General features: G+C 36.9%; 1 protein-coding gene across 2 annotated transcripts in view; it reads left to right on the plus strand.

The window, feature by feature from the left end:
• The window catches only part of ADAM9 (ADAM metallopeptidase domain 9), a 102418-nt gene that overhangs the window by 22265 nt on the left and 64801 nt on the right, over window positions 1–15352 (plus strand). Inside the window, exons 4-7 of one of the 2 annotated variants that reach the window (XM_022571267.2) lie at window positions 5836–5914; window positions 11373–11449; window positions 12457–12652; window positions 14494–14559. In XM_022571267.2, the coding sequence (XP_022426975.1) occupies window positions 5836–5914; window positions 11373–11449; window positions 12457–12652; window positions 14494–14559 (418 nt within the window). The remainder of the gene's footprint in view (window positions 1–5835; window positions 5915–11372; window positions 11450–12456; window positions 12653–14493; window positions 14560–15352) is intronic. The other variant, XM_089903778.1, reaches the window with a different exon arrangement.

Genomic DNA, 15352 nt, shown 5'->3' on the forward strand with positions numbered 1-15352 from the left:
ACCACTAGCTGGCACCCTGCATCCCTGACTTGTCCGTAAGCCTTGGAGATAAGTATACTGCTGCTCCATTGCTGCTGCAAATGACACAGGTCCTTTGCTTGACCAGACTTTGGTCAGGCTACTGACCTTTCCCCTGGGTCCATGTCTACACTTCCTTGGAAAATCCAGTTTTAGCAAGAACCCTGCTAAGTGAGTTTAGCAAGAACACCCCACCCTCAACATCTGATCAAATTCCTCATCTTCCACCATCCCCTCGGGTGATGTCTGATCACTGTGGCCTGTCTTCAGTAAGAATCCGTTAGTCTGTTTAGCCAGAGCTTCCTTCACCGCGGTGTTTCATCTTAGTAATTTTCCATCCACTGACCCCCACCCTGCTCATTGGGTACAAATTCCCACCTGCCCACGCTGTGCTTGGAGTTGAGCCTGATCTCTATCACTCACTGTAAAATCCCATTGCAGTGGTCCTGAATAAGGTTAGCCTCACCATCTTTAACACGTGTCACTAAATATTTTTTTTCTTTGACAGTCATGGCGCCATGACTCGTATAGGATCAGATTCATCACTGGACCCCCCGACCTCTCACTCTGGACCCTAAGTATGCACCTTGAAGCCCTTGTCTTCAGTCCTGACTGACTGATCGGGGATCCATTGGTGACTCTGACTCCTGAACCATTGCTCCAGACAAACATCTGTTGAAGCTGACTTGATTTTTACGGTTTTGAGTATACCCTCCGAAGCTGGGTTATAGTCCCAGGCTTCTTTCGACAGGTACCTCCTGGGCTGGAAGTTCTTCCTGGCTCTGTGTTCTGAATGGGGATTACTCCCTGGTGTCCTGGGCTGGAACTCCTTTCTTCCTGACTCTGTGTGAAGTCTCTCTGTTCTCTCTTTTGGATCTGGCTTCTCCCATTGGAGCCTCTCAGCTAACTAAACCACCTCTTCTCACATCCTGCTGACTCTCTGCTATGCCAGCTCTGTCTGCTTCTGTTCTTGTTGGCATGTTTTGCTGAGGATAATTTGGAACTTTGTTGGCGTCTTTTGGAAACTTGAGATCTCCCCAGATTGACTGCTCCCTCCCTGTTGCTTCTGCTCCTCCGTCCTCCTCTTACCACCATCAATCTTCCCCCCAGTCCCCTTGGATCCTTTGATATGTCCCACTTCAAACCGCCACCTCCCCCATCCCTCTGTGCACACCCGTCAGACTTTCCCCTCCCACTGCAGCCCCTCAGCTCCCCACAGCCACTTCCATTTTTGGTCCCTTGCCGTCCATTGGGCTCTCAAGAAACTCAGGTAGCCTTGAAAGCAACTACCTGAGTCTGAAAAGAAGAACAAAAGGCTATTTGGAAATAGAACTGAATGATTTGTCCACTCACATGGGCTTTGGAAACATCCAGACAGCAGTTAGATGTCTCTTCAGTCTGTTGCCTAAAATTTAGACCACAGCAAAGGAAGATTACATATCACGGCAAGAGAAAATCTTAAAAGTCTCCTCCAGAAGTATTGGTAGGCAGGTGACCTTAACTTGTTTTATTTGCCAGAGACAATTCAGATGAAAATACGAAGTGGAGATAAACAAATGAGATTGTATTGCTGTTTTACTGACTCACGGCTAAAATTTTAAAATGAAAACTCTTAAGCTCTCTATTTGTGTCTGTATGTTTATGTATTTCTATATATATGTATGTTATAGGCGTGTGATAGTTTCCTACCTCTGGATGGTATTATCACATTAATTTATAAAATCCCTTAAAGAGTTCTATTCAAATTGGTTTAGAGATAAATGAGCACTTAGATAAATTATGTTCTTAAAACTCTCAGGAATACAGAAACTAACCCAAGTTTTTTTAAGTTCACATGATCTTGAATAATCTTTTTGCTAGTTCTTATATTGTTGATACAGTTGTTGATAAATTGACAACTCAGGGTTGTCGGCTTTAAATATGTAATGCAGATATGCAATTTTTTCCACCTATGTTTACTATTCAAGTAAGCTTATGTTATCTCTACCAGATATTTAAGATTATAAATTATAAATCAACCCTTAGAGCAAAATGTATAATAAAAAGGAATTGCTTGATGTCAAGCATGGCAGTTTAAAAAAAAGAGGCAAGAACCATAAATATATAATTTTTTGTTCTTCGCTTTTGTGATTTTTTTTTTTGATACTTGCGTGACTTGTCAACAAGAAAAACAACTTAAGATGATGGATGGCTAGCTTTGTTTAATTAATGGCTCATGAAATTTTCATGAGTAATTCAAGTATAATTGTTCAGAACAAGTAAATTAAATAGATGTAAGTGGACTAAAAGTTTATAAATGAACTTTTCAATGGTAATTATGTTTTATGCCTCCTGAAAAATAGTTTCAAACATTTTTTTCATAACTTGAAACCTTAAAGCTATACGAACTTAAGTCAAAGATGGATAATCATTGACTACATAATTTCCAAATAAGATAAAATATTGAAATATTAATTGCTGAAGAGAAATTTAATTTTATTTACTTTTGGCATCTTGTTTTCATATGGTATAGAGAAGCTAAATATATTTAGGTCTGTTAGTAAGCATGAGGAATTGTACTGTGAAAAAGACACATCTCTAGAAATTATGAAATAATGTATCATTATTACAGAATGATAGTATGTAGCAGACAGTTTGCAATTGCCTGCTTCCTAGTTTTTACTGAAAATTAGAGTTACTAGTGATTAAAAAATCTAATCAATATAAATAAATGAAACCACTAGGAATAATAAGGGTAAAGAAAACAAACTGTATACAAAGAAAATATAAGGTGTATTTTTGATAAGGAAGGGCATGAAAGATATGTTTTGCTAAGGGTAAGAGAGGATAATTTTGTCCCAAAGGAGAATGAATGGTTGTTCCAGAATGAGAAAGAAGAAAAATGGAGGACAAAAACTGAGTGATGTAAGAAAATTTCTAAAGAAAGTTTGTGGAAAAGGGACCTTGGAAGAGGAATCTTTCCTTGTGTGGTCAAAACTGGCTACTATTGGATGGATTTATTTGTAAGGTTTTTTGGTTTGTTTGTTTGTTTGTTTAATTTGCCTTAGTATTAATAGTACACTGATACAAAACCAGAATTTGGTTTTCTTTCTCTGTTAAAACACAAGGTTTTCTTAGATTATTGGTTTCCTCTTAATAGGAAATGGTAAAAAAGGCTGTTTTCTTTACATTTAAGTAATCAGCTTGGGAGGATAAGATTTTGTGTTTTAAGATATTTTCCAGTGTGTCTTGTGTTTATCAGGTCTTTGATTATTTCAGAAAACCAGATCTTCTCAATATTAAGAAAGCTAAGAGTTTTTTGTTTTTTGTTTTTTTTTTTAATAACTGGGTAACTTTCTGTATGTGCCTCTGAAATCTTTTAATTGTGACTTTGGTTAAATGGACAGCTAAGTGTTGTTTCACAGTGACACCTGTGATCCAATTTAGTCAAGTGTTCAAACCTTTTGGCATTTTTGACAATTTCCCCAAATCAAATTCTAAGTGGAGTCTCTTTGACCCCAAACTAACTTTGATATTTCCAAAATGGCCCTTGGAAAATCTCAAAGGATTTGTCTCTTTATGAAAAGAGAGATGTTGAACTAATCAGGTTTATTTTATGTGTTAACGCATCTTATATTCACGGCAGTATAGTTATTTGCATAAGTTCAGTCAAAATCTATCCTCCTTGTAACACAAAGCAATTGGAAACCTTTCTTATATTACCAAGACTTTGATTGTAATGTCATATTTGGGAATGATGTGTACTGAATCAGATATGACCAGATAGCTCTAAGGATCTAAGGTTGACGCTAAGAAGGCAATGTTTATACAGCTCCCCTTGGAAGAACCATCCTGTTCCTGGCTTACAGGGTTTCCTGCCTTACAGGTGAGTAAGAAAGGTCACTTCTGGCAGGCCCAGGAACCTCAGGATGTTTGGGGAACCTTCAGAAGAGAGGAATTCACCCAAATCTATAGGTATTGCAGTCAGATCTGGTGGCAAGTTTTTGACTTGGCTTCTTAGCCTTGAGAGGGAACGCTCCAGCAAAGCAAACTCAAACAAGGTACTATGTGGTCAATCACTATTTTTGCTGTACTTATGTAAATAACCAGGCCAAATTTAATGAGACCAAACTTCCTTGCAAACAAATTAGTCTTACTTTATCTTTCACAGAAATGGGTGTGACTGTAGAGAGAATGTGCTTTTTTGTTTGTTTCAATGGAAAACTATAGTGAACTGTTGCTGCTTTCATCTTCCACATTTTGCCAGCTTTACCAAATCCTGAATTCTTCTAGTTTCCTCCTGTATCTGGCTACAACTCTCTAAGTTCACATTTCCAAATTTTGTCCTTTCTGACTTGGAATCATTGACAACTAAAACTGCCCTTTTCCTGAAACTCTGTAAGCTGCAGCTGGAAGACTTGATAGAAACTTCAAAAAAAAATGATTACAATAGATCATGTGTGGGCGAGCTTCATGCCTCCTGCTGTGTGGACCGCTCAGGAAATTCATCAGAATACCTGATGCTATCACCAGTGACATTGAAACTGCAAACTAGGAAAATGTGTCAGGCGGCCAGTGCCAACCTCAGTCTAACACCTGAAGATGCTCTAAGCTCAAGTCTAAAAAATCTTGATGGCTTCCTCCTGGACTCAGAAACTGGGTTTCTAACTATTAATCTTTGTTTTTCTTTTATTTTTCATAGCAACTCCCCTCATTAAATGCCTGACTGCCAGCACCACCCAGCAAATATCCTCTACTATCAGGTTCCAATAGATGATTCAGCTGGTCTGTAATGAACAAAAGACAACTGAATGAGGAAATGGACTTGTATTATTCAGAGGAAAGAAGAATGTCTTTTCTTTCCTTGTACAAGAAGGGAGACTGACAAAGATTCTTTACTTGACCAAACTTTAGTCAGGTTCCTGAACCTTCTCCTAGGTCCATCAGTGTAGTTTGTTGTAAAATCTAGTTTTAGCAAGAACTTCCCCCTCCCCGCCATATCTGATCATTCTGGATGTCTGATCAGGTTCTTTATCTTCCACTCCCCTTCCCCGCCCAGTGATGTCTGATCACCCTGGCCTGTCCTCAGCAAGAATCTGTTAGGTTAGTTTAGCCAGAATGTCCCTCACCCCTGTTGTTTCCTCATAGTAATTTTCCATCCACTGACCCTCACCATGCTCCTTGGTTATAAATTCCCACTTCCCCATGCTGTACTTGGAGTTGAGCCTGGTCTTTCTCCCCACCGCCCTGTAAAATCCCTTTGCAGTGGTCCCTATACTTATGTCGATAATAAAGTCTGCCTTACCATCTTCAACAAGCATCATTGGATATCTTTTCGTTGACAAAGCTAACCCTATTTTGCACGTGTGGTTTCCACTATCAGTCTACCTTAACATGGAAGGAAGCTTCAGGAATCAGCAATGATTGTTTCCTCTAACAGCTGACACAGATTTTGTCCCCGTACTTAGGAGGTCAAGGAGCGCTGCTTCTTTATATAGGACATTTAAAAGAGGGTAAAATCATTTATTTTCTTCTAGAAATATGGTGTACTATATAACCTAATTTATACTTTTCCTATGAGATGTATCAGAAAACTTTAAGGATGTTACGTATGTTTTATGCAACCAGCATTTTATGACCATGAGGACAACGCATGATTTCAGATGCAAGTCCCTTCATGAGCTTTTAGTTTTATGGTAGCTCCTTCTTTGAATAACAATTTATCAGGTGAAAGTTTTTATTTCTGCTCATCTCTTCTGGGATAATGCCTTATAAGTTGTGTCCTTAGTTGCAAATAGATAAAATAATTTTAAATGGTGTGTTTTATTCCTCTTGCAGGGACCTTTTACCCAAAGATTTTGTAGTTTATACCTACAACAAGGAAGGGGCTCTGATCTCTGACTACCCTGATATACAGGTAATATATTTTCCTCCTGACCCTATAGCAGAATTTAAAACAATTATAATTTTAAAGTGCGTTCTCTTCAGGTACTCAGGACTGTTACCTTGTGCTTCCCCAAGGACCTCTTTTGGTATTATTATATATGGCATTGTCCTGGGGTGGGAGTCTGAGTGCATTGACATAAATTAAACAGTATTTACCTTACGGCTCTCCTGGTTCTCCATGGTCAAGTGATTTTTAAAAGAGCAGGAAAATAATCTTCTATTGAATGATAATCCTTACAGATTATGAAGGAGAAAAGTTTGATTTATTTTTTTATTTTTTATTTTATTTATTTTGCTGAAAATGGATACCTCTTAAAGTACATCTTACTTCCTTATTAAACCATTTGACTTGCCATTAGTACTTAGTAAAGAACAAACACTTGTTTCCTATTATATGTTCTGATTTTTTGCTGAATACAATTATTTTCTTAAGAATTGTGGTCCTTTTTGCATCAGAGAACAGAGTTTTCCTGAGGACAGAACTGGCCAGGAATACTTGAAATAATTGGCAGATGTCAACTTTGCTTTATGTGTTATTTAATTAGAGCATAAATATTTCTAATTTTAGTTGGGAAGAGTGTCTTAAAGTCCCTTTTGGCAGTTAGGTAATATATATTCTTATTTTTTGCCATAGTTTTCATGAGAAATCTTTGTTACCATTAAACATGTATTATTTTTCCCCTGAGCTTTGTTATGTTTTGCTAGGTGGAATTGTTTATGTTAGTTTTGCACTTTTGCAGCTCTCTTCAAATAAACAGAAGGCAAAACCTTTATTTTATTTTATTTATTTATTTTTAACATCTTTTTTGGAGTATAATTGCTTTACAGTGGTGTGTTAGTTTCTGCTTTATAACAAAGTGAATCAGCTATACATATACAAATGTCCCCATATCCCCTCCTTCTTGTGTCTCCCTCCCACCCTCCCTATCCCACCCCTCTAGGTGGTCACAAAGCACCGAGCTGATCTCCCTGTGCTATGCGGCTGCTTCCCACTAGCTATATGTTTTACATTTGGTAGTGTATATATGTCAATGCCGCTCTCTCACTTCGTCCCAGCTTACCTTTCCCCCTACCTGTGTCCTCAAGTCCATTCTCTATGTCTGCGACTTTATTCCTGTCCTGTCCCTAGGTTCATCAGAACCATTTTTTTTTTAGACTCCATATATATGTGTTAGCATACGGTATTTGTTTTTCTGTTTCTGACTTACTTCACTCTGTATGACAGACTCTAGGTCCATCCACCTCACTACAAATAACTCAATTTCGTTTCTTTTTCTGGCTGAGTAATATTCCATTGTATAAATGTGCTACATCTTCTTTATCCATTCATCTGTCAATGGACATTTAGGTTGCTTCCATGTGCTGGCTATTGTAAATAGAGCTGCAATGAACATTGTGTACATGACTCTTTTTGAATTATGAAAACCTTTATTTTAGATTAATTTTTAGTACTTAAAAGGCAGTGCTGACTTAGATCCATCCTTTGCTGGCCAGTTTTCTGACTCCTTTATCTCAGTGTTGTGTTTGTCCATTGTTTTATTTTATTTGTTTTGTTTTGTTTTATTGTTTGTCCATTGTTTAATAGCAAAATAGTAGAGGAGTTTAAATGTATGTGATAGCATAAACCAGAACACAGATAATCCATTCAGCCGTTCATCCATCCATCCAGTCATCCATCCGAAGATTACTATAGCATGAGACCAAAGACCACATAATTTATGCCACTCAACAAAAGCAGTGATTTTAAAAAGGAATTTTTTCTCTTGGAGCCGTTTCTTGGCCTGGATTTTGGTAACACACACTGCTTGGACTTGATTCCTGGCTCTATTATTTATTTGCTGGTCAAGTTTCTTTAACCTGTTTGTGCCTTAGAATCCTCACCTTAAAATGGGAATAATAATTATAACTTCATGGAGTTATTGGGAAGCTTAAATGAGTTAATACTTGTAAGATATACTTAGTCCAACAACTGTGAACTCAATAAATACTATTTTTTACTATTTGAAAGTTTATATGCTTAAAACTGCTAAAAATGATTTCAATTTTATAGAAATTTATTCAGCTGTTATCGTAAAGAATTACAATTTAATTATGTTTTCCTGGGTGTTTGAAAAATATAAACTAAGACAGATGGAGCCTTTCACTTATTGGTTATTGAATATTGTTCAAATAGATAAAAGTGTGACTATAGATTTGAGATAGTAATTAAAACTTTGGTACTGGGATTTTTGTGTGTGTGGCAACATCGTCAGATATCATCATGGAATATACTTTTGTTCATAAAATGCAGTTAAGTTACACTGAGAAAATGTAAATGCGTCCCCTTGTGATTCTGTTATTTAAATTAATTTGTAAAGCTCTCATGTGGCTTTCATCATCAGCATCTTTCACAAGAGGCCATTTTCCACAAAGAAACACAGTTTTAATAACCACTTGATATGAGCTGCTGTGTGAAATAAAAGTCCAAATTAGTATTAGTCTTTGAACTTTGGGGTACCTTGCAAATGCATTAGAAAGTCTCTCAACTAACTCCCTCAGTTAATTAATGCTCCTTCTTTCCTCTGAAAAATTTGTTGACTGTCCCAAGCTCGCTGGCCCTTGTGGCTGGTAGGCTCTTCTCAGATACTTCTGAGTACCTCTACTCCCAGTAGTTGAGTTTTTTGCTTACAGTTTTTATGTTTCCAAAACTGTTTATGCCATTTATACCTTTATTCTAATCATGCGATTCAATTGGGTGTTTTGTAAACTTGCGAAATAGGATTTGTTGTTTTTTTAAAAAACTAAATTGAAGGCTTTTGAAAGATTTGATAAAACCAGGTTATTAAAGAAATACCATCAAGTTGGTAGATTGAGTGATCAAGTGCTGGATTTCAGTCACGTCAAATGAGAGCTTCTATTATAGTGGAAGTAGAAGCATTTCATTTTTGAGCGCTGTGAGTTACTGTCTTACTATCTCATAAGGGCTACCTCATCTGTAATAGAAGAGGTGTCTCTTTTCCTCTAGTGAGAAGAAGACAGTATCAAAGCTAGACTTTAACTACAAAGCACTAGAAAGAAAACAGTGGTTGTAAATAGCCACACACTGGAAAAAGTTGTAAAATGTTGAAATTTCACCTGTGTTGTTTAGTGCATAATTGTTTAATTTTTTAAAAAATGTTCACAGTTTTAGACTTATAGGAAAAGTTGCAGGAATGATAGAAAACATTCGTGCATACCCTTTACCTAGATTCTCCAAATGTTAGCATTTATCACATATACTTTATCCCTTCTTCTCTCTCTTTTTTTTTTCTTTCCTGAAGAGTATGTTGTACACCTGGTGTCCCTTTACTCTTAAATACTTCAGCGTAAATTTCCTAAAAACAAGAATTTCTTTTATGTCACCATAGTATAGTTCTCAAAATTAAGAAGTTAACATTGAAGCAATACTGTTACTCAGTTACATACCTTATTGATATTTGTTTTGGTCCATTATCCTAATAATGTACTTTATAGTGAAAGGAAATCCAATTTCACGTGTTATGTTCAGCGGTCTCCCGTTTCCTTTAATCCAGAAATCCATAGTCTTCCCTTGTATTTCACAACATTGGCATTTTTGAGAAGTACAGGCCGACTTTTTGTAGAACGTCCTGCAATTTGGGTTTGTGTGATGTTTACTCATGATTGGATTCAGGTTATGCACTTTTGGCAGGAATCCACCCTGAAGGGACATTGAGCCGTTCTCTGTATCATATCATGAGCATGTGCTGCAATTAGTTTATCACTGACAGTGTTAACATTGATGATTAAGGAGTTGTCTGCTGGGTTTCTTCTCTGTAAAGTTACTGTGTTTTGCCTTTTTTGGTTAGATACTTTGAAGCTTAGTAACTATCCCAATGCTTCTCAAAGTTTTACCCACTAGTTTTAGTATTTAGTATTTGCCTGAATCAGTTGTTATGATGGTCGTCAAAATGGTGATTTCCTAATTTCATCAGTGCTTCTGTATTCACTGGTGGTTTCTACTGTAAGGAAGAGTTTTTCCTTCTTACTTGTTTATATCAGCATAGACTCATGGGTTCTTACTGTATCATTAGTGAAATTGAAAATCTTTTCATTTATATAAGGGCATTTTTATATCTTCTTTTGTGAATTGTCTGTTCAACTCTTTTGCTCCATCTTCTATTAGGTTTAATCTTTCCCCTTTAATGTTTCAGAGTTCTTTGTATTATATATAATATAGTATAGTTTTATCTATGATAAAAGTTACAGATACTTCTCACCAGTCTCTGAGTTGTCTTTTGACTTTTTTTTTTGGTGTTTCTTTTAATGTAGAAGTTAAAAAAAATTTTTTTTAATACAGTGAAAATTATCAGTCTTTTCTTCTGTTGACTCTAGATTTTGAGTGATAGAAAGTCTCTCTCTACACCAGCTTAAAGAGGGATTCACTCATGTTTTCTTTTAGTTCTTGCATGGGTTCACTTTTTTAAATGTTTGGATTCTTGATCCATTTGGAGCTTATTCTTATGTATGGTGTGAGGTATGGATCTACTTTGAATGTCTAACCGGTTGGCTGAGCTCCACTTGCCAAAAAGTGCATCTTTGCCTCAGTGATTTGAGATGCCACTTTTATCATATAAGTTTCCACATGTATTTCAGTCTACTTTGAGACTTCGTATTCTGCTCCACTAGTTGGTCTCTCAGTTAATGCACCACCAGGACCCTACTGTTTTAATTATTAAGGCCCGATGATATGTCATAAGGTCTGGCAGGACTGGTCCTCCTCCTCCTCCTCCCACTCCCCTTGGCTTTTTTTTTTTTTAGTGCTTTACAGTTGTTTTAAAGATGAAAAAATCTCGTGTACTAAGAAATTCTGATATTAGTAAGTGATATGCTTGCATTTCCACTGGTCAATTTCTCGCTCAAGATTAAGGATAAAGTCTCTTTAATTTTTAAAGATGGTTAAATGTATAACTAATAATAATAACAATAATAATAGTATAATCGGTATGCTTATATGAAGAAAAGAAAATCATCGGATCAAAGTCACTGTTTTTGCCGTGTACTGAATTTTTTCCCCCTTGGTGTCACTAGCCTGTCACAAGGTCCTCTTCTGTATTGGATTTCAGTTGGCTGCTGTGGCATCTTCTTACCTGGGATTAAAAATGTTAAACATGACGTTATGCTTCCTGGTTCTGCTTCTAGGTTTAAAGGTTATAGGAGTAGAGTTGTTTGTACTTAGTGTCCTCTGGAATTCTGCCTAAACATTCGTGTAGCTGTAGGGGGTTAGTAGACAGTCTGAAGATAGTAAAAGAATGCCATGTGATAATTATGGGATGCCAATAATAAAAATTTTTAGTTTATGGACCTTAAGTAATTTTGTTAGTTCTGCAGTTTCTATGATGATTTTCAGCAATGTAACAGTATTTGAAGATAATACAGTTTTTATCATTTAGAATCATTGTCATTATCGGGGATACGTGGAGGGCGTTTATAATTCATCGATTGCTCTTAGCAACTGTTTTGGACTCAGGTAAGGAATTTTCTTTATCAATTTTTTGGTTTTTTTTCATTCCCTTATTTCTTTCCCCTTTACGTATCTCGGTCTCCAGATCAAGTCATTTTAGGGGACTTAAATTTAGATTTTACTTTGATGTTGCTGAAGGTCTTTATAGCTGTGTTTCAGATGTCATTTTCAGCATGTTTATTTAGGACAATCTTGCAGTTGATGAGTTTTAATAACTAAAGAAAAAATTTCATTTTTTTGAGTCCACTAAATAAACTTTGCTATTTAAAATAACGCATACTTTAAATTTCTGTCACCCTTTAGGTTTATAAGATTTTCATCTATATTCTTTCATCTAAGGTCAATAATGACTGTGAAAAGGGGCTGATTATTTCCATATTTAGGTGAGCAAGCTGAGGTTCAGAGAAATCATATCATGTATCAAGTGAAGTGATAATAATATTAAAATTAAATTTATTAAGGGCCAGGCAGCATGACACTGGGCTGGTTGATTGTTTGCATGATTGATTGAACTAAGAAATATTACTTTAAATTCTCAAACCAACTATATAAGTTGGCTATGACTATCTCCATTTAAGTAATGATACTTGTAGAACAGTTACTGTGTGCCAGGCAACGTTCTAAGTACTTTGCGTGTATTAAGTAATTTAGTTTTCAGAACAACTCTATGGAGAATGTAAACTAAGGCTAGTAGGAAACATTTGGGATTCAAACTCTGGTCCTCTGGCTCCAGACTTCACACGTTTAGCCACTGTTCTGAGTTGCCTTTCCTTATACAGCAAACCCTCAGAGAGGTTAGGTAACTTTCAGGCAATCATGCTAGTGAGTAGTCATCTTGTGCTTTAAGTTTAGGTCTGCCTGCCTCTAAAGCCTCTCTGTTTTTCTCTATACCATTCTACCCCTTCTTACATATGTTAAGAAGTAGGACTTTTATTCAGGTTTCTTAATTCCTTTTCCTGTATATTGTTTTTTTTCATTCTAAAAAATTGTGTATGTGTAATACAACACTTAAGAGGCTTGCTGCATATAGAGAATGTGAGTTATGGGATTGAACCCCTGCAAAACAGCTCTCGTTTTGAGCACATCTTTTATCGAATGGATGATGTCCACAAAGAGCCTGTGAAATGTGGGGTTTCCAACAAGGATACAGAGGAAGAAACCACAAAGGATGAAGAGGAAGAGCCTCCTAGCGTCACTCAGCTACTTCGAGTAAGGACATAATGTATTTCTTCATGGCTGAGACTCAAGTTTAAAAAAAATGATGTGTTTGTGCCTTAAACCAATACCTGTTATTACTGTGTTTTTGCCAACTGTGTGCCAGACATTGTGATGGGTACTAAGGGGATAAAAAGACGAGCACTACGCAGTTCCTGCCAGCAAGATGAGTACAATCAGGCTTCTATGTTTCGGAAACTAGGGCTTAAGTCTTAAACAGTAACTGTATTTCTTTTTGTCATTGCTACCTAATAGCCCTTTACAGTGACTTTGAGAGGGTTTTTTAAAAAATATTAATTAATTTATTTACTTTTGGCTGCGTTGGGTCTTCATTGCTGCGCGCGGGCTTTCTCTAGTTGCGGCGAGCTGGGGCTACTCTTCGTTGCGGTGCGCGGGCTTCTCATTGCGGTGGCTTCTCTTGTTGTGGAGCATGGGCTCTAGGTGCGTGGGCTTCAGTATTTGTGGCTCGAGGGCTCTAGAGCGCAGGCTCAGTAGTTGTGGCTCGCGAGCTCTAGAGCGCAGGGTCAGTAGTTGTGGTGCACGGGCTTAGTTGCTCCGTGGCATGTGGGATCTTCCCGGACCGGGGCTTGAACCCGTGTCTCCTGCATTGGTAGGCAGATTCTTAACCACTGTGCCACTAGGGAAGTCCAGCCGTGGGCTTTTTTTTTTTTTTTTTTTTTTGTACGCGGGCCTCTCACTGTTGTGGCCTCTCCCGCTACAGAGCACAGGCTCCGGACGTGCAGGCTCAGCGGCCATGGCTCACGGGCGCAGCCGCTCTGCGGCATGTGGGATCTTCCCGGACCGGGGCACTGCGCCACCAGGGAAGCTCCAGCCGTGGGCTTTTTGATGTGAATATGCTTTACACAGACTGGAGTGGTAATTCTGGAGCTCTAAAGTGAGAAAGAGAGAGAGAGGGAAAGAGAGAGATTGAGTGTTAGGACTTTAATGATCTCAGATTTTTTCCAGGGTCACTCGTGGTATCCCTGTTTTGAGACTTCCTTAGGATTCCTTGGCTTACTCTTGACAGGAGTCTCTTAACCTGAACTGTTTCTAGGACCAGAGGAACCTCAGTTGCAGAGAAGCCAGCTTTCTACATAATGAGATGATGTTGCTGTGTTAGAAGAGGCTTGTGCCTCTTCTTCTGGTGTATTTTAATTAACTCATATTAGTTTATGGCATTATTTTCATTGCCTCTCCTGCCATTCATTCTTTTGACTTTTGTATTGTTCTTTTTAATCATTGGAAAACATTAAATTTTAGCTCATTCTATACTTTATCTAAATTTCTGTAAAATCACAAAAGTAATTTTTTTTAAAGTGGCAACCTTGTATGTCAGTGTCAATTGTATCTCAATGAAACTGGAAGGAAAAAAAATAAATAAAGGACAACAATAACAAAATAAAATAACAACCTTGTCCTTCCTTCTGCTCTGGGTTATTGGCAGATATTCTTTCTTCTACTCCCAACAAAGTGATGGAGTTTCCTATTAACGTGTGTGTGTGTGTGTGTGTGTATGTGTGTGTGTGTGTGTGTGTGTGTGTGTAGTTTAGATATTAGAAGATCAGTTATTCTGCTTTGGAAACTTGAATAACTCATATTGTCTTTAACTAGATAGAATTTTTCTCAGATCAGTACAGATGGTAGATATCACTTTTTTAGAAAAACGTGTTTTTTTGGCTTTATTGATCTAGGATGTGTTAAAATCATTTTATGAAGTTCTTAACAGACATGAAATAAGTGACTAGAGATTAGCATAAGATCATTATGTATGAAAAACGTGTAGCCTTATACCTTTTTTTTTCTTTTTGCCTTTATGATGTTTGTGTGTTTGACAGAGAAGAAGAGCTGTCCTGCCACAGACCCGCTATGTGGAGCTGTTCATTGTCGTAGACAAGGAAAGGGTAGGATTGGTGACAGTTTTTCTTCTTTTTCATGAAAAGCAGATGAGAAGTGAGCATCCCATGAAGGAAATATTAAATATAACGTATTTGTATTGATTTCTGTTAAATGTAATTTAAAAACTAAAATGACTTTTTTCTTAATATTCATACATGATATTCCTAATACCTCCAGAACTGAATGTAGCAAATGAGATTACCTCTACCTTTATTTTTTACTGGTGATTTTCTTCCCCCTGTTCTTTTGGGTGATTTGCATATGCTAAATTTCTTAAGTGAAACTGTTCTGCCTCTTAGTTAAGCTCTTGAGACTTTTTCAGAGACATTTAAAGGACTGTGGTGATAAACCCAGTTAATCAGATATTGCTTTGTTGCCTAATAAAATTGCTTTTCTTTCTAGAATTTCAGCTAACCTATTTAAGAGATAGAAAACTATATTTAGGAGATAGAAAACTATCTATCTAAGAGAAAGATATCTCTAAGAGATATCTATCTATCTATCTATTCTATTTAAGAGTTAGAAAACTTCCAGGTTCTGGCATGCTTTAGAAGGGAGCAGAGGAGAATAGGTCAGCTTAGCATTTACTATTTATTTCATTGTACAGGATAACACCAGGGCATTTTCCTTATTCATACTTAAGAATTGTGCTTTACTCAACTAAAAAAAGTTATGTGTCTATTTCAGCATTTACAGCATTATCAATTTTAGATACAGCTGCTATATAATTTAACCTATAGATTATTTGAAACGTTTTGTCTGACTTGTACTTCCAACTTTGTGCGAATAAGCTGTTTG

The sequence above is a fragment of the Delphinapterus leucas genome, chromosome 21 (genome assembly GCF_059928025.1).
Source record: "Delphinapterus leucas isolate spDelLeu-1000000601 "Yukka" chromosome 21, BTC_Dleu_Yukka2, whole genome shotgun sequence".
NCBI classification, from domain to species: domain Eukaryota; kingdom Metazoa; phylum Chordata; class Mammalia; order Artiodactyla; family Monodontidae; genus Delphinapterus; species Delphinapterus leucas.